This window comes from Gobius niger (genome assembly GCF_951799975.1).
Source record: "Gobius niger genome assembly, chromosome: 10".
NCBI lineage: Eukaryota > Metazoa > Chordata > Actinopteri > Gobiiformes > Gobiidae > Gobius > Gobius niger.
In genome coordinates, this window is record NC_136861.1 from 13761772 (window position 1) to 13782106 (window position 20335).

At 39.0% G+C, this 20335-nt stretch overlaps 2 protein-coding genes across 4 annotated transcripts in view; both read left to right on the forward strand.

The window, feature by feature from the left end:
* Positions 1 to 2790, forward strand: part of ppp1r1b (protein phosphatase 1, regulatory (inhibitor) subunit 1B) — a 54910-nt gene extending 52120 nt beyond the window's left edge. For all 3 annotated transcript variants that reach the window (XM_079564619.1, XM_079564618.1, XM_079564617.1), the window contains one exon: positions 2559 to 2790. In XM_079564619.1, the coding sequence (XP_079420745.1) occupies positions 2559 to 2716 (158 nt within the window). In that variant the 3' untranslated portion in view covers positions 2717 to 2790. The remainder of the gene's footprint in view (positions 1 to 2558) is intronic.
* A 3501-nt stretch (positions 2791 to 6291) lies between these two features.
* Positions 6292 to 19127, forward strand: stard3 (StAR related lipid transfer domain containing 3). Its single transcript, XM_079564505.1, has 15 exons — positions 6292 to 6456; positions 8867 to 9098; positions 9334 to 9414; positions 10550 to 10627; positions 10730 to 10786; positions 13369 to 13486; positions 13581 to 13682; positions 14838 to 14893; positions 14984 to 15076; positions 15282 to 15344; positions 16670 to 16765; positions 16856 to 16935; positions 17643 to 17747; positions 17837 to 17930; positions 18845 to 19127. Exons 2-15 carry the CDS (start codon positions 8889 to 8891, stop codon positions 18971 to 18973), a joined length of 1362 nt encoding a protein of 453 aa, XP_079420631.1. The 5' UTR covers positions 6292 to 6456; positions 8867 to 8888; the 3' UTR covers positions 18974 to 19127.
* Positions 19128 to 20335: the final 1208 nt, after the last annotated feature.

Consider the following 20335-nt stretch of genomic DNA (forward strand, 5'->3'; position numbering starts at 1 on the left):
TGGCTGATTTTAACCCATTAACCTGAAACATGCACAGCAGTTAAATCTTCAAGGGACCCCTGACTTGAGCCTATAGCCTAGCTTCAGTGTGAAAAAACGTTGGCCTGTTCCTTTAAAGAAGAACTAAGTAACTTTTTTACCTTAATAAATCCTTTTCTTATTCCCTCTGGGGGTATTATAAGTGTTCATCTCACCCTGGTGTCTCTGGCCAGAAAACCACAATTGCAGCTTTCCTTCACAGGGTCGGAGTCACCAATACATACTAATGGAATCACGAAGAAGAAGCTAACAGGCAAAGCTAACTGTGAGCTAGCGCCCCACTTAAACAGTATTTACAGCCAAGTTTGAGTGGAAAAAAAAAATCTCCATTGTGTAATGGGATGTAGAATATCCCTCTCTCCCTTAGTCTATTCTGTCAGTGTAGTATTTACTCTCACGGACAATTAATGAGTAAAAAAACGCTACATGCTACGACACCTGCAGTGGCGCTTATGGCCTCTAGGGGCATGAGTTACTTAGCTCTGCTTTAATGTTCCACTTTGCTACAATCACACAAGCACTTTAACAGAACGCCCTCGTAATTTCCAATTCACAACTGCAAAGGATCATCTTTACCAGTGCACCTGAAGGCAGCATTAACCCCAGACCGAGGTTTTGGTTGCACAGCCGATGCTTCCAGACAAATGCCAGATTTCCCAGCAAACACACAGACACTTGTTTGTGTATGAAGATCGATCATAGGAGGGAAATAAAAGATAAGATTAACAAAAACAAAAACAAGAGTGTACAAGAAATGCACTTGACACTTGTTGTACAATCAGTGCACTGTCAATAATATGAAATTCACTAAACATCTGCAAAAAAGAGATTAGCCTTCAAATAAGGATAAGAATACGCGATATTTCTGCACATTTGTGGATCATTTTGTTTCAAATCTGTTTTGTTCTGTGCCTCTGTCTAGTCATTTACAATTAGAGTAACCTTGCTTGTTAAGCCTCTTCCTTTTAGTCTTTTTGAGCCTGTTATTCATGTGATGCTTTGTGATAGACCAGACAGACAAAATCCATGGTTATATATTTTTATTCCCAAATTTCCAATTGAACATCTGTGCAATTCTGACTCCAAAACTCACAACACGTGCCACTATTATCTTTTGCTTTAATCTGAAAATGAGGATTTGTTTAGTCTCTACTCAATCACTGGGGAATGGTGGCATTTCATTGAGAATTACTGCTCTGTCAGGCCAGATGACAGGCGCGCGTGGCATAAATCCCATTGTCTCGTTCATCTAAAAAGACAAAATGCCCACCACAGCGCGCCGAACGCTCCAGACTGGCCTCTCTCTTCATAGAAGCGCATCTGCGTTCATTTGAGCTATTACAAATCAAATTACAACACAGGTGCAAAGCCAACATGTGCAGCAATAACCGTTTTCTTTATTGAATCTGTTCATGTATTGCTTTTTCAAATATAACTGGCCACTTAAAGGCACTATACACTTTTTTTTTCTTTTTTTTTTTTTAGTATGACACTCTAATTATAAAGTAATTTCACGTCCTTGCAGGCTAGTTTTCTGGCACTGCTGTGAAAGTGACCCTGAAAAGTGACCCTGCAAGATGGAAATGTAGCTATAAACCCGTCCCTGTGAAGAATTGAGATGCTACATATATGTAACGAATGAGTTTGGGCAATGACACAAGTAATATTTTTATGTAGTGGCTTCCTCTTTCATTGTTTGAAACAAACAAAACAAAAAATCTGTCCTTTTATCTTTATACTAACCAGGATTGATTTTTTTATGTTGTGTTTTGTTATCATAATATAACAAATGTCAGCACTGCAAATGTAATTGTAAAATTGGAACATTTTCTTAAAACAGTACTGTAGATGTTCCCTTGATATGAGGTATGTAAAAAAATAATTTGAATATTATAGATACAGACGGCATATCGTCATAGAAGGGGGCGTGGCCTCGCCGAGGGGGAAAATAGAGTCTTTAGAGAAACACAATTTTTCACTCTTTTAAGCCATATTCCGGTGGCATATGAACTCATTTACCACACATAAAAAAAGTCAGGTGTAAATCGGGCCCATATGGAGATTTTCTCACAGCAGATTGTTCAGTAGAAGTGAAAAAAAGGCAGTCGTAGCTAGTGCTAGCTAACGTTAGCATTAGCCCGATATTAGTCCGTTATTTATGGGCTTTTGAACCATTTTGCTCCTCACCATGTCTTTGCATCTTTATTTTTTAGAAAATATGTTCATAATTCAGCATTTTTTAAAGTCGTTTTTGAATAATTAGAGAAAGTTTTGATTTTTCTCCAAATTGTTTTCCCCTTAACTGTTTTCAAGCATGACCATATATGGGCGAGTCCGAGATGCCATCTGTATCTATAGGCTGTTTAGAAAGAAAAAAAAATCTGTATGGGGACAAAAAAGTATATTATTAACAGATACAATACATACATTACTAAAAAACATAATTTAAAGCGGAGTGAATTGCTTGTGAGATGTGCCCTTGATGTGCCCTTCGTTGACACAATGTTTTGTCTGCACAGATCACCAAGACACAGCGGCCCCGGAGCAGCCGGAGAGACCCAAGACCAAACAGATAACATTCGCGACGGAGGAAGACGAGGAAGACGAAGAGGACAAGAGCATTTCCAAAAACAACACGAAGGGAACCACAGAGGAGCACAGCAGGGGCACTGACTGAAGTGCGGAGTTTATACTGGGTTTGAACGGGACAGGGGTGTGGAAATGGTTTTCAAAAAATAAATAAATATAAAATGTAAAGGAATTTGTCCGAGTGAAATAATAGGTGTACTTCTGTCAGTGAAATTGAACGTGAAAAGTCACCTCTGGGCATGTAAGGAAGACATGTTTGTCCTCTTTATGGGGAGGTGTGGAGTGACGCACTGAACACAGTAGGCTTCTTTGGCCCTAAATGTCCCCATTGTTTTAGTCTGAACCGGAGAGGGCTCAAGGTCATGTTCCATCATAGCAGCCCGAATACCGTCTACGGCACAAAGAAACACTCAGCTTATGCTTCTTTTCTTTTTTTTATGTTTAAAATGTTGGCACGCATTTGCAGCTTAGACACTAAACACCTCTTCAACAGTGAGTCCATGGCTGTATGTTTTCCCCTGCAGTGAAACAAGACTTTGCGACCTTTGAATACATGTGTCTGCACTGACATCTTGTGGCTCCAGCCTGGAATTGCAAGTGATTTTGTGTCAGTTTCACTCAAGAGCTAACAAAGCTGACCAATTGGCTTCAATATTATATTATTAAGACATTATATGAAAGTCTCTTTTAAAGATATATTTTTAAGTGTTCTCTCAATGCATATACTTAAACAAAACATAACTGTAAATTAGTTTTATACTGACTGAAGTTTGGTTTAATAGTCTATTTTTTTCCACAGAATTAGATGCAGAACTGAGTCACAACACAAACCTGTATTTGCAATTCTATTTATAAATGTTTCCAATCACTTCCAATACTTTACAGTCAGCAAATTATATACTGTATAATTTTTTATTTAGTTTTTTTGCATTGGCATCGGTCCAATTTAGCGAAGGTTGTCCAGGTTGTCATCAGTACTGGGTTGTGATAGGTACATTACAGACGGCATCTCGTCATAGAAGGGGGCGTGGCCTCGCCGAAGAGGAAAATATAATCTTATGGGAAGCACAATTTTTCACAATTGTTTGACATTTTTTGGCAAAATATAAACATATTTATCACATACAAATAAAGTAAAGTCTAAATCAGGTCCATATGGATGTTTATTCACAGCAGATTGTTCAGTAGAAGTGAAAAAAGCAGCAGTTGTAGCTAGCGCTAGCTAGCGTTAGCACTTGCACGATGCTAACATGAAGCATCATGTTATTTATGTTTTTATGGGCTGTTACACCACTTTGCTCCCCTCCATGTCTTTGTATCTTTATTTAGTAGAAAACCTTATTCATAATTCTGCATTTGTTAAAGTTTTGAATAATTAGAGAAAGTTTACATTTTTCTCAATTGTTTTCCCCCTTAACTGTTTTAAAAAATGACCATATTTGGGCGATTCCAGAGATGCCGTCTGTATCTATAGGCTGTAAGTTTTTTAAGTGAGAAGAGATAGAGTGAAATTTAAAGTAAACAATCAAATTCCCCCCTCTTTAACCAGAAAGCCCTTCTTCGTTTACAAAATGAGGAGAGCAGGAACAGAATTTTCAAAAGTAAATGATCAAGCTCCACCCCCTCCCTCCTGATTGGGCCTGACAGGCTGGTTCACAGGAAAAGCTCATCTCATTGGTCAACGCGGGAGGATACAAGACTCTGAGTAGCTGCTGAGATCCGGGAGGGAGGGACTTTACTAAAAATAATACATATATTTTTTATTACTTACTTTACATCAAAATGCAAGACCAGGTGGTAGATTTTGCACTTTTTGTCAAATTTGTAATACATTTAGACTTCCAGACTATCACTTTAAAGGCAAAACTTTCACTACTCTAAACAACCTAGTGCAGATGACGACTTGAACAAGGCTATGTGTCTATGTGAATTGTAAGGGTTCAAACTAAAGCGGGGTTTGTTTTATGCAAACCAAAGGTCAAAGTCATCACATTTTGTACCAATAGAAATATAGCCGAAATGATGATGATCCAAGCCTGTTTAATTTACACACGAAACCTCTTCAAATTCAGTGGGACCAAACTATACGCCACTCAGGTTTGATATACAAATAAAATCTTTAATGCATGGTATTGGTTTCTGGTGTACTTTGGGGATTGTTATAGCCTATTGTTACAACATATCTTTTTTTTTTTTTAACATTGATTTCGAAATAATTCTCTTCTCCTTTTCCCATAGTACTGTAAACCCTTTTTACAACACACTTCTCAATTGTAAAGTTACAAAAATAATACACAAAAAGCTGTCATTTGCCCTTTTTAAATGGACTATTTTCTATAGTTCTTTAGTCTTAGTGTGGCATGTGTCATGAAATTGTCATGTAAGAAGTATTTTTCTATCTCTGCAGGTCGCTGTAAGAGTTGGTCTGCTCTAACCTGTTTCTACTGTACTAAACTCTAACATATGTGCATTAAATTTTGAATTCTGAACAAAACAAATCCAACATTTCAGTCAAGTATTTCTCTTTTTGACAATTCATTTGTATATTTAGCTTTGGCTGTTCAGTGGCTCCCTGTAAAGCCTGTAATATAACTGAATGATCGGTTGAGCATGTTGCGAGCATGTTGCTCCTTTGCCCCTGTCACTCCTCATTGGTCAAAATGGTAACCATCATGGGAAGACTTGTATGAAATTTTTAATTTTATTTTTCCATGTTATGGTTTCTAAATGTTTTGTGGTTGTTTTGAGACAATGGTGAAAAAGAAAGAAAAAAAATACAAAAATAAACTGCTTTTCTGATTCACCTTTTTGTGTGTTTATGTATCTTTTTACCAGATTAAGCCTGGGATATATGTCATAAATCCCCTATTCTACCAGATATGTAGGCTGTTTGACAATTTACTAAAGTATTTTGGGAATTTTATGAATTTGGCACAGAACCTATTGGTCATCTATAATCAGACCAACCCGGAAGTAAAGGCAACATGCTTTTCTTGTGCTGATATAGTTCTTTAGAGCGCGTGATGTTTTTGTAGAGTTGGGAGTTTTGATTGATTGAAACAATCTAACTGCCAAATCAGTACAGGTCAAACCATAGACTGTAATACATCGATGTCTGTCTTATATCTGTCAGATATAAAATGTTTGTTGTTGTTGCAAAAGTTAGCAAAAGGGAATATATATATATATATATATATATATAGACAGATATGCTAAAGTCAGATTATCTGTATTATAGATAGATAGATAGATAGATAGATAGATAGATAGATAGATAGATAGATAGATAGATAGATAGATAGATAGATAGATAGATAAAGTCCATATGAGTAGTTTTCCATACATATATATGTTTTCATTTTTTCATTTATTTTTTTTTAAATATATTTTTACAATGAAACGCTGCTGTTTCATTCAATAAAATGTCTACTCGTTCTTGGTTGAAACGTATTCTCCTGCCAGTCACTTATATTTAAATACAAGCGAGATTTTCTTAAATGTTGTCATACATTCATTGTGTGAATAGTTTAATTATTAGCAAAACAAGGAAAAGAAAAATCATTCTCCTCGATTGGCTACAACAAGTTTGTTTTGGCCCGTCAGGTGATGTGAGGCTGTGAATCCTCTTGTCACATGTTTGATCTTTGATTGGTCGAAGCCCGTCGTCTTCCGGAAAACCCGCTGCACAGCGACGATGATGCGGTAAAGCCTAAAGCAAGAAGCCACTGCATTCACACAAACTCCACATTTACAAAATGACCCGGTGCTTTCCTTGCAGCCCTGCTCGTGTCTACCCCTGGACCACCATTCCGGATCTTTTCCATTGAGGTACGATGCATTAAGTTGTAATTGTCATTTTGGTTGTGGATTTTCCCAGTTAGCAAGTCGGAAGAGTTAGCACCACCAAAGCTAACTCCCTCCTTGGGCAACTTGCTAATAATAACAGCTGGCTGGTTAAGCAAGATCTGTGCAAAACAAAAGATCGATTTCAAAGACAGTTTCAAGGCATCTTTTCATTTACACACGACAAACAATGCTCGTTAGCTGGTTAGCTTGTTCAGTAAGATAGCACAACACTCAAGAAGGCTGACTGACATACTTCCTAAAAGAAATGTCTCGTTTAATTTGCATAGCTCGTAAACCTCATGTTGTTCGTTGGCTCTAGACACAACACACACACACACACTAAGCTAGTCAGTGATTGTATTGACAAAAGGGCTGAAGCAAATAATCCAAGGCAAGCAAGATTCCTGCCCCAAACGTCATGATGTCACCGTTTCGATATCTCAAACTCGATGAATTACAAAGAAAGTCGTGCGATCGAGTAGCATTTACACTGTTCAAACTAACTAAGGCTATGAGGCCGTGGTTTTGTAGATTGCCTGCTTAAGCTTTACACCTTTTGCATGAGAATTGACTCAGAAAGAGATATGATACTGAGAGGAAGTGGGCACTGTGGGCACTGTTTACTTGCTGTGCTTTGAATAAAATGTGATCTATTCTTTGTAACTAAATGATAGCAACAACCCACGGTCATCTCATGGGACCACAGATGATGAAAGTTTTATCATCAATGATTTACATTCGATTTTACAACATTTGCTCTGCCGCTTGTCTGCTGGTGCCACATAACTTGTTGACACAGTTGACTCCAGCGCCAACTCTGAATAAAACTAACCAGGAAATGTAGCTCCTGCCTGGTCAAGTGTGCATGCATTTGTCAGACACATGAAGGCAATTATGAAGAGCTGTACGTGTTTACAAAAATCTGCAAAGCGTAGAGAGATAATCTGACTTTCGTTTGCACCAGAATAAATCCATATGAGTAGTTCTCCAAAAACGAAAACATTCCTTATCAGTTGGATCACCTCCACTAAACATGCTCTGTCTTGTTAGAGAACAGCTTGATTTTGGGGGGAATTGCTATTTTTCTGTTATGTCGTCAGGTTAGATTTGCGATTTATGTTTTCAATGTGAGATTCTCATTTTAAACAGATGGATAGTTTTCATATTTGAGAGGAAAACTGAAATATGAACTGCTGGCCTTGGCCTGCCCCTTAAATTTGTGAATAATTTTTTGTTGTGGTTGTTAGTGATTCGGGATACATCACTAAGAAAGGTTATATCCTCCTGACCTAGTCTTATTGTCTCTTTGAGATGTGAAATTAAGCAATTTTCATTCTATTAGGATGTCGTAGAGACGGTTTAATCATCGACTCGACCGGGTTTTGGTAAAGTTGAGGATGTTTCGCTTCTAGTCACAGAAGCTTCTTCTTGGCTCTTTTGGTCAGAAAAGCTAAGACGAAGCTCGGACCGATCCGATACGTTTTGCGATACAGTAAGTAATTATGATTTGTAATATGTTAACCTTAGAATTTGTAAAAAAGAAAATGGTCACATGTCCAAAGTTTATAAACCCAATGCCTTTTGACATTTATTGAAGTGTTTAGATCAAAAAGTGAATACTAAACACTAGGGCTGGAATACAATATCAGATCGGATTTGGATTGCAATGCTTTGTGCTGCAATTCCAAGTAATGATACTTAATCAAGTATTGCAATACTTCCAATACTTGTGTTTGGAGGCATTTTTATCATAAACTCCTTTGTTTTGCAGTAGCAGCACTTTGATACATTTTGTGTTCATGCACTTTTTGATCTTAACACTTCAATAAATGTCAAATGGACTTGGTGGTTTCTAAACTCTGGACACATGACTGTTTGCACATTTTAAGATTATTACTGATCATTATTTCTTGAATCGAGATGCGTATCGGATCGTGACAAAAGGGGATCGTTCCAGCCCGACTAAACACAAAATGTAACCAAGTGCTGTTGCTGGAAAATAAAGCAGTGCCGGATAAAAATGCCTCCAAACACAAGTATTGAAAGTATTGCGATACTTAAAAAAGTATCGATACTTGGTATTGCAGCACAACGAATCCAAATCTGATCCCATATTTTGTCCCAGCCCTAGTATCCATGAGGGCTCAACAAACTTAAAGACCTCTTTAATCAAAATGAGGGCTGCTTAGAGTGGTAGAATTAGCAGCTTGGGTCAAAGTGCATGGTAGTAGTAGTAAACTGGCACAATTGGTTCGTTTTCTCTTTCTTCACACATAAACAAAGGTGGTTTAGCTCAACTGTAGTGGACTGACAAAACAATCACATGCAGCATTTGTGTTTTTTTCCCCCCTCTTGGGATCTATCTAAAGCGGTGCTATTTTTGTTTCTCCAGGGTGTCCTGTGTCGGAGTCGCCATGCCCCTGGGAGAGCTCCGGGAGTCGGGGAGCCTCCCTGCCATCGCGTCCCTGAACGCGTCCTACTCCACCTCTCTGTCCATCCCGTCCCCGTACATATTCGTCCCTCCGTCAGAAAGGAAGGCCATATCAGACGTCCGCCGCACGTTCTGCCTCTTCGTGACCTTTGATCTGCTCTTCATCACGATGCTCTGGATTATTGAGCTCAATGTGAGTTTCCATTCCTATGATCTTTTACCGAGTTTGTGATTTAGGTGCCCTGACCCCCTTGGAGACTGGATATCGTGGTTTGTTGCTTTTCTGTTCTGTAATAAAAACCCAATAGTGAACCTTCTTTTGTAAATCCAGAAGACCATAGGTGTGGCTTTCTCTTTTTGTACCCGTCAAAGCAAATAACTTGTCATTGTTGATGCTTTGGTAAATGTGTCTTTCTTATTTCCTGCAGTTGTCCAACGACACCATTTGGGAGAGTCTCGACAAGGAGGTCCTCCATTATCGCTTTGAAACATCCTTCTTTGACATAGTTGTAAGTTGTGACACTTTTGCAATATTTATCCACACAATGAACCCATTTTACTGGAACACAGTTATTATTTTTGCAACAACAGAAAATTATCTGTTTGTGTTTTTTGCGATGCTTATTGTACTTCCTTTCTGGAAATGGGCAAGAGAAGACAATGCATTACTGTGGGCTAATATGGAGTGAATGTAAAATTGTGCCAAAGCAAAGCGCCATGTCTGTCAAAGGCGCTATACACTATACAAATAAAGTCCTTTTCGAACAATCATACTGTACTAATGGGTCAGGATTGAGAACAAGTTTTATCATTGGAATATATAGAACTCTTTCAACTTTTGTGAGTAAACCTGCTACTTCACTGGTGTAAAACATTAGTTAATGCTCATCAAGTTATAATTGGAAAAAAACTAAATCTGTTCTGTGCACTTTCACACAAAGATTAAAGTCAATGGCACATTTCAGTTCCAGGACATAAAGTGCTGTATTCTGTTGTATAGTAACAGCAATTTAGATGTGGTCACTTAAACGACACGAAAGCTACGTAAACAAATGTACTTGGGTCAGTGGGCTGCTTTTACTGGCAAGGTCCTCTGCTTGTCTCAGTTTTACTTCACCTCTTAACCCCCACCTGAACCGGGAACATTTTCTCCAGTTTGGCTTTACCCAAATCTAAAAGTTTCTTAGAAAAAAGCGTCAAAAGGAAATGGCAACAAAAATGAGAAGAAAACAAGGATGAAAACACAGCAATCAATGTGCAGCAAAAAAGTGTTGAAAGTGCAGCAAAGAAGTGTTGAAAGTTTAGCAAATAAGTGACAAAAAAGTGTTGAAAGTGCATCAAAGAAGTGTTGAAAGTGCAGCAAAAAAGTGATGAAAGTGCAGCAAAAAAAGTGATGAAAGTGCAGCAAGTAAGTGACAAAAAACTGTTTAAAAAACTGAACAATAAAATGGCAAAGATGAGATGTGCGGTGTACACTTTCATCATCTTACACGATGTTGCTCAAACTCATTTAGTCATCATCCACTGCACTTATTGACCTAGATAAAAAGCAGAAATCCAACAGCAGATTCAACACCGCTGAAGCTCGTGACCACATTTAACGTCTCGTGTCGTTTTTTTCTTCTTTTCTTTTTTCTCTCTCAGCTCCTTGCTTTGTTTCGCTTCCTGTGTCTGCAAATGGGCTACGCTGCGTTCAAGATCCGACACTGGTGGATGATTGCGGTGAGAAAACACTGTCACATGGCATAAAAAAACCCCAACATACCCTATTTTCCCATAATGTGCTCATGAACTGTAAATGTGTGAATGTTGCTTCATCGACAGATCACCACTCTAGTGACCAGTGCCTTCCTCGTCGCCAAAGTGGTCAAAATTTCCCATGTAAGTCGTACTTCATGTTGTGGTCTCTTTAAATTTAAAGTTCCTCATTTATGTAACGACAATGCCCTGTGTAATGTTGCAGTAAATCATCATTATTGCAGTAGTGTTGCAACTGTAATGTTGCACCAATACAGTTCTGGTCACCGCTTTATGACCTGTAAAAGATAATTAATCATATCTAACACTCAACGACAGGAACTTCCTTTAACAGAACAGCTGGTCCTTAAAATGTTTATTTCAATAAGAACTGGTTTGTTCTGTTTTCATTACTGGCACCGAGACAAATGATGAAGATATTAGTTGAGGCAGGGTGTTATTGTTTTTAAATGAGTAATCACGTCTCTGCCCGTCAGTATGAAACAAAATAAATTGGGTGTGGCATTTGCATATTTTTTTCAAGTGTGCCGTGAAAACGTGGGATAGAATTACAAAAATGATTTAACCGGCTTTCCAACTTTTCAAATACATAATTGTTCTGTATATTATACATGACGTTGCATAAGTATCTGTCCCCCTTTAACTTGTCGACATTTTGCCATACTATGTACCATAAGCATAAATATATTAAATTGAAATTTTAATTAAATTTCACATCCCAGTGCCAACCTACCAAGACCTTACTGGCTTACTAGAACTTACTGACCGAGCAAGGACAGCACTGACCAGAGCTGTTACCAAGAAGCCTATGATAACCCTGGATGAACTGCAGAGAGTAACAGCTCAGGTGGGGGAAACTGTCCACAGAACAACTATTAGTCGTGCACTGCACAAATCTGGCCTTTATGACAGAGTGGCATTTTTTAAAAGAAAACCATTACATGTCCCGTTTTCTGTTTGCCAGAAGCCTCCATGTGTCTTTCACATGAAATTTAAATTAAATATATTTATGTTTATGGTCCATAGTATGGCAAAATGTTGAAAAGTTAAAGGAGGCCCCATACTTAAGCATACCACTGTATCTCTGAATTAGACTCACATTTATGTCAATATAAAAATGCCCTGATGCTGTAAAACCTGTCTGTGGAAGCCATCTATAACCCTCTATAAAGGTGAACAAATACAGTTCCTTTATTCAAATAGTAGCTTTTTCTTTCTAAGTCAATAGCTGTAAGGGATGTTAGCATTTACCTCGACATGTTTTGATAAACAACTGCTGCCAAAAAACAAAGGGTCGAACCCTCTAATGCAGGTGTTTCTAAATCAGCATGAGGTCTGTGGGGAAACAGTGGGGAAAAAAAGGATTTGGCCGAAGTCCAATAGAAAGTCTATGAGGAACTGACCAAATACTTTTTTCCCCACTGTATGTCCAGGGTCCGGACATATACAGTCATTGCTGGTGAAAATGTTAAAACATGAACACAGGTCGTCTATTTACAAAGCAGAACTGATTAATGAATGAAAAATGTTGCCATCTGATTTCATTGTTTTTCAAATTGTTTAGATACTTTTTAATTCAGCTTTAGAAATTAAGTATATTGAGAGGATTAAAAGGCTTTGGGGTCGGAGTAAAGCCTCTGGAGGTCCGGATCTGGACCCAGGTCTGCCAGTTGGGGACCCCTGCTCTAATGGGAGGTCAAAAGTTAAGCATCATTTTCTACAAATGCCAGTGTTGTACATAATATGGCCTAAATGGGTATCTGCTGAGAAATTTCACGTTTTCAAGAGTACTTTACAAGTAGGGCGGCACAGTAGCGCAGCGGTTAGTGCCTCCGCTTCACAGCTAGAGGTCCCGGGTTCGATTCCAGACGGGGCCTTTCTGTGTGGAGTTTGCATGTTCTCCCCGTGTCTGCATAGGTTTCCACTACCACTAAAAACATGTGCGGGGCAGGAGTCAGTTTTTCCTATTGACAGCATTAGACTTTCACAAGTCGTAGCTAAAAAGAAAATGTATGGATTAGAAAAATGATCATTAATATCAGTCACTGGGTCCATGATCTCTCTACAAGACCACAAATTTCCTCAAAGACAAAATCATTTTTCGTCTATATGATAGTATAGGGCCTTTTTAGAATGCTGTGATGTCACCTGCAACCCAGCAATATGAGAATATGTGAATCCTCCAGCCAGGTGATTCTGACCACCAGCCTGGCTCCACATCATGGAGATGGGTTCCCAGGCGCGTCACGGCCATCGACCACAGCTCCTTAAGGGTTGCCCCAGTGGCATCGAAGGATGGTTAAATGCAGAGGACAAATTTCCCTACAGGGACAATAAAGTATACAAACAAAAAACAAACAAGGCATTTGATCTCTAATTTGTGTAATAATATTCCTCAAAATCATCTTGAGGGCCGGAGGTTCTATGATGAAGGCCGGTTTTGACCCTCGGGTCTGATATTGCCTGCCCCTGGCCTATACAAACACTCACAGCTGATGAAATATACTGATATACTGATTAATGACACGTTTCAGCTGTCAAAATAAGCCTGTTCAGTCTGGTCCTCGTCTTGACCATGACCCAGACGTTAGACAGTGCCTTGGGGATGCTTTTGAAAGATGACTCAAATGTGTCTTTTGTTCATATTTGAGTGGCCAGTTCTATATTCCCTAAAATACCTTCATTGCTTTGTTTTGTCTCCCCAGATCCTGTCAGAAAACGCGTTCGGGTACGTGCTGCCCATCGCCTCCTTCGTGCTGGCCTGGTTAGAGACCTGGTTCCTCGACTTTAAGGTCCTGACTCAGGAGGCCGACGACGAACGAGGTGAGACTTTGAGCCATGAGCGCAACAAATCACAAAAAGGCGGTTTCTCCTTTTCACCTTCACGCCTTGTGCGCATTAATTTTTTTTTCCACAGCGTACTTGGCAGCGGTGAATGCGGCGTGTGAGCGGGCCCCGATGATCTACCCTAGGGCGGTTTCTGAGGGGCAGTTTTACTCCCCGCCCGAGTCCCTGGCAGGTGAGGACTGTTCGGGTCAGACGAGGTTCAAGTTATGAAGTGTAATTAAAAGTCTGCGGGAGAGTTTTTTTTTTTTAGCAGCAGCAGTTATTAATGACACTGGAGATTACATGTCCACACCTCTCATTCGCCACCAAAACAGGCAGTTTCCTAAATTTATCCTTATCCTATTTTGTCCTTGTGTCCTTGTATTTTTAAGGAGAAGTATTTCAGCAAATGCAAAGATGAAGCTTACAGTTAGTGGGAAAAAAAGCTAATCAACCACAGCGTTACATGGTGGTTCTTTTTATTTAAAGGTGCATAATACAACTTTTTATTTGAGGGGGGGAAAAAAAGTTGAGTTTGCGTGTATTTGACCTTGTAGTGACCCAGCGGCTGTTTGAATGGTCAGCATGGCGTCTTTACTTTCCATCACAGTGGTCTCTAAAAGGCTCCAGCATCAATTATTTTGTAAGTTTTCTGGTAAGCAGTGAAAACACTTGATCCTTGAGCTTCCTAGAGACCACTGTGATGGAAAGTAAAGGCACCATACTGACCACTCATTCTGACGCTGGGTCACTACAAAGTCAAGTGCACACAAATATCAACTTTTTTTTGCATAATGCACCTTTTTAAGGCAGTGGTGTTCACCTCATATAAGTCAAAAGTAGGGCACAGGAACATTTTCAGTGGGTTGAGGGGCTTTGCAAAGAGCGTGTGGATTGTTTTGATATTTTTGAAGGTCATACAACTCTGAGGGATTACCGTATATTGATTTTGAAACTGGAACGAGAAGAAATGGCAAAAAGTGTTGGTTTATAACTTAAAGGAATAGGCCACAGTTTTTAAACACTGAAATAGCTTAGACGAGTTGATGCATAACTGTCTGGCCTTTACGCGCGCACTCAGTCACGCAGAAAGACCAAAGATGTTGTTAGCATTTAGCCTCTCCTCCTCTCCTCTATGGGGCCAAACAAGGGTGAAGTTAGAAGCGACCAAGCTCTATTTAAATGGTTACAAGATCCAAGTATTGTCACACAAAATTAACCATGAAGAGCTTGGTCAATGGTCAGCTCTAAAGCTAAACTAGTTCACAACCACTGATTTAAAATATGGTGATTTAATGAGGGATATTTAGCATGTTGTTATCTCATAAAATGCTTCTTATTCCTGCAGGCTCAGAGGAAGACCTTGATGAGGAAGGTTTAGGACGTAGAGCCGTTACAGCTCAGGTAAATGAGCCGCCAAGAGTCACACAAATATGACAAATCAAAGCAACTTGCTTCAGTTTAACGTAAACTATTCTGTGTGATTCTGTGTAGGAGAAGGAGTACGTGCGACAGGGGCGGGAGGCCATGTCTGTGGTGGAGCAGATCCTCACTCAGGAGGAAAACTGGAAATTTGAAAAGAACAATGTAGGTTTACAGTGTATATCCCTCTGACATTTCCCACAAAGATTTAGCAGATGTGATTGCATTTTTATGTCATTTTGACTTTTTATCTAATATTTACAAGTAACCAAATTGAATATGTTAACTGTATCTCCACTCATGTGTGACTAGTTTCAAGACAAAACGTCTTTGTCGAAATACAGTATTTAACATTGGTTGTGTTTTTCAGGACGTTGGTGACTCCGTTTACACTTTAGAGATCCCCTTCCATGGAAAGACTTTTATCCTGAAGGTACAGCAATCCTCTGTTATTAATGTTTTAAACAAACTTAATCACCACAAGTTGGTTGTTGGAGGTAGCACCAGGGTAGCAGTGTTTTCTTTTAATGCCTTAGCCACAGCGATGAGAACAATACAGGGCAGTCTCGATGCAAGGCAGTGTTTTATTCCTTTATTTTATTAATGGAATTAAAGGCTTTAAAAACTAGACCCTTGCAAGTTTCTACCTTATATTATACGAGTCAGTCGCCTAAATGTATTCTTTCAGCTTTTAGTAATTCCCATCCTGTTCACCAGAATAGAAAGAGGTATCAAAAGCAAGTAGGATGTTGATGCTGCTTTTTTACCGTAACCCGATGTGAATATCAAATGTTGCTCTGCCTCAACGTGCCCACTGATTTCTGTTTTGCATTTACTTCCTCTGACACACATCTCTGTTTACACTTGTATCTTCCTGTTTTGTTGGAGGAATGTTAGATTTATCCGTTCTCTTTTCCAAAAGTGATTAAACACATTATTATTTTCTACATTAATTTCAACCAAAGACATGGGCCAAGGTGAAGCTTGTAAGATGCAATGTTGTTAATTGAGAAAACTAGTGTTGTTTATCTCACTATAAATATTTTTTCACCTCAGATACGATATGCAGTCTTATCTATAACTATTTAAGCAGTGGCTCGTGACCACACCCTCTCATTATCTAAAAACCTTCTGTTGAGTTGTAAAAAGAGCCACCAAAACTACAGATTTAACTTGTTGGGTAATTGATGGCGGTCTAAATTCTATCTTTTCTTTTTTCTCTTCACATTTTTTGATAGGATTTATGTTAATATCCCTAAAAATAAAAGACAGGATATGTAAATTTATGAGCACTTCTGTATGTAGGTCAGAAGAAGTTACACACGCTCAGCACAAAAGTCACAACACTTTACGCTGGGAATTTCCACAAACACAAATGAGTGACAAGAAGACTTCCATTTACAAGAAAACAGTATAAACTATGCCCTGATTGAACTTATGAAGTCTTTATCCATAATCAAGCATTCCGTCACCATTAAAGTCAACTAAATGTTCACAAATACTTACAAGTCAAAGTATGTATCAAAAGTGGCCTTGGAAGTAGAATGAATCTTCCACCAAGCACCAGACTCTGCTTTTGTGCTTCTACTGGCTTTTGTTTTTATATGTAAAACTCACAACAACTTTGCCCTGGAGGTATTTTCTAGTCCCAGTCATTATTGTAAGTGGTTCAAAGTGGTTCAAAAAGCCTGTCAAGTCTGATTTATATATTTGTGTTACATTTTAGAATAATAAAATCACTGTTTTTTTTTTTTTTAGGCCTTCATGCAGTGTTCGGCAGAGCTGGTGTACCAAGAGGTGATCCTACAGCCAGAAAAGATGGTGCATTGGAATAAAACAGTCTCAGCCTGCCAGGTATCTCCTTTTGTGTCCACACACGACGACAGCATTTAACAGAGAACTTTTATTCTTTTGAGTGATCATTTTACTTCAATCTTATCGTAGATTTTGCAAAGAGTGGACGACAACACGCTCATTTCGTGGGACGTCTCGGCTGGAGCAGCAGGGGGCGTTGTTTCCGCGAGGTACTTGACTTCAGTATACACAAATGTTAAACCACACCTTAAAGCAGTACTAAGTAACGTGTTTACCTTAATAAATCCTTTTCGTAGTTCCTGTAGGGGTAATACAAGTGTTTATGGGATGATTGGAGGGTCTTTCATCTCCCCCTGGTGGCTCCGGCCAGAAAACCATGCTTGCAACTTGACTGCCACCGGACAGGAGCAACCAATACACACTAATAGAATCATGAAGAAGAGGCTAACAGGCTAACGGGCAAAGCTAACTGCGGGCTAGCGTCACTTTAAACAGTATTTACAGCCAAGTTTGAGTGAAAAAAAGATTTCCATTATATAATTGGATGTACAATATCCCTCTCTCCCTTCGCCTTTTCTGTCAGCGTAGTATTTACTCTCCAAGACAATTAATAATTAAAACAATCGCAACTTGCTATGACACCTGCAGTTGCGCTCATGGCCTCTTGGGGCAAGGGTTACTTACTACTCAAATGAAGGTAAGGTTAGTATATTTAAGATTGGGATTGAAATAGCTGAGTGATTGATTAAAACAGCTAACAAAACATGAGGCAACATGTGCTTTCTAGTTTTAATTTTGCAATAAAAGTGGGAGCAGCGTGCTAGGGCCAAAACAAATATCCACGTTTATTCTTAATCACACAATTCCTCAACATGTCAAACAGTTTTTAGTGTGTTTCTCTTTTCTTCTTCTTCAGGGACTTTGTAAACGTCCGTCGAATCGAGCGGAAAAAAGACTGTTACTTGTCAGCTGGCATGGCAACGGAGCATGACGCCAAACCACCGTGCGGCCGCTTCGTCAGGTCAGACTCGGTTGTTTCTCAGACTCACAATGTTGATTTACCATTTGATTTAACTCACTCTTCGTCTGCTTTTTTCTTTTGTCCCTCAGAGGTGAAAATGGACCCGGTGGTTTCATGGTCCTCAAGTCAAGCAGTAATCCGTCCGTCTGTACCTTCATCTGGGTCCTCAACACAGACCTGAAGGTGGGAGGAACTAGTATCTTTTATTTTATCTTATATATCATTTTGTGTTAACTAAAAAATATAACATTTTAGTACAAAGAGTCGCATTGTAGCCATAATTCATCTTTAATACCACAATCAATATTTCTGAACCTCAACAGAGAGTTACTGAGCATACTTAGTTATCAGGCACATTAGCCAAAATCGCTACATCCGGGTTAGCTGAGAAAAATGCTAATGGCGCAGCAGCTACAATAAACCCGTAAGTAGCGACTAAAGTAAATATTACTTTTTTAGCAATAGGTGCGGCATTTTTGCCTAATAAGTCTGAGAAACATGGTTTCTCGGACCTTTTACAAAACCCGAGGAGACGAGCTAGTTCCAACTCAATTGTTTGTCGTTACCATGGAAACGACTGTAGTGGAGTGAACATGAATAACTGTTCCATCTCAACAGCATCTCGTCATACAAATGTTTCACTCTTTTTTTTTCTTTTCGTTTTCTGTCAAAATATATACTTATTTATCACACACAATCACATCTAAATCGGGTCCATATGGACGTTTTTTTCACAGCAGGTTGTTCAATAGAAGTGAAAAAACGGCAGTCGTACCTAGCGTTAGCATGTAGCTATATGCTAACATGAAGCATTATGTTAGTATTTTCCATTATTTATGTAATTATGGGTTGTTGTTGAACCACTTAGCTCTTCTCCATGTCTTTGTATCTTTATTGGGTAGAAAACTATATCCATTCAGCATTTGGTTAAAGTAGTTTTGGAGTATTTATGGAAAGTTTAGATTTTTTTTCTTCTTTGTTTTCCCCCTTCAACTGCTATATGGGCAATTCCAGAGATGCCGTCTGTATCTATGAGAAAATAATGCATGCTAAACTTAGCATGGTATAAATACTTCTATTTCCTCTTTGTATTTCAGGGCCGTCTTCCGCGCTACCTCATCCACCAGAGTTTAGCAGCCACTATGTTTGAATTCATGAGCCATTTACGTCAGCGCATCATTGAGATCCGAGGCTCAGGACGGTCCCACCACCACTATCACCCTTAACACACGAGCAGCACCCCCTCGTGGACATCTGTGGGACCTTTACAAGAATGAGTTTTACATTTTTTTTGCCTGAACTTATAATTTTTGACTTTTTTTTACTTGGACAAGGACAAACTTTTGGACCCAAACTTAAGAAGAACTTTTGACTTTTTGTTCTCTTAAGTTTGGACCAAACAAGCTAAAATTTGAAACTTAAAAATGAAGGCAGCAACTTTATGTGAGAATGAACTCTGAAAAGGAGTTCTGTAGTAACTAATGCAATCGCATGACTGAAAAATGTTTTACAAAAGTCTTTCTGAGCCTTAACTTGCAGCATATTGTGTAAATCTAGTTTGCTGCTTTTTTGGGGGGGTATTTTGTCCTTCACCCTATAATGATTCACCAACACGTGCAATATGTGCATTTTTATTATTACACTGTTTTGGATTCACGTAACGGCACTGGAGCGACCGCCAGAGAGCAACACCGTCTCTGATTGACGAAGAACTCTAGGTTTTACATTATACTAACTGCATTTGCTGTAAACAAACATCATATGAGCCTGTCGTTGCTACTGTCAGTCATAATGTGGGACAATAGTCAGGATTCTTTGGTCAAACTTGCCTCTTATTTTAAAGGGGACATATCACACAAAATCAGCTTTTTTTCAGGCTATTAACCAAAGCATTATTCCTTAATCAAAGTCATACCACACTCTTTTGACTTGACTTGGTTGTTTCTTCTTCTACAGCAGCGTTTCTCTGCACTTTTTCAAGTACCGAAATCATCACCCTGTACTCATTTGTGTGTTTTCGCCTGTCTCCATCAGCATGCTGCTGGCTAAAAACGGAGGCTTAAATAATATTTTTGAATGTTTAATTCCGCCTTGCTGTCAGCAGAGGGCGCTCCAACCAAACTTCAAGACACACAACAACATAGCTCTTGGTGATGACGGTGGTGAAAGTCTTCCTCTCGAGATATTTATGTGTAAAATATGAATGCCGAAGTGCCCAAAGGCAGGTTTATAAGCCAAACTAATATATGATGTCACTTTATTTGTTTATCGCAGGGGTGTCAAACTCATTTTGGGTCGTGGACCAAAATTCAGCTCCCACGGCGCAGCGCGGGGCACATACAATGTCAACAGGAAAATACTACTATAGCGAACATTTTTCCAATAAATGAATAATAATAATGAGCTGTGATTTGCTCAAAGCCCCAACTCGACTGTTGCCTAATCAATAACAACATCTTATACTTGTATTGCACGTTACAAGCCTGTGTCACAAGTTTTTCAAAGTGCTACACAGTAGTAATTACTCATTGACTCCACACTCGGTGGTGGTGGTAAGCTGTTATTGAAGCCACAGCCGCCCCAGGCCA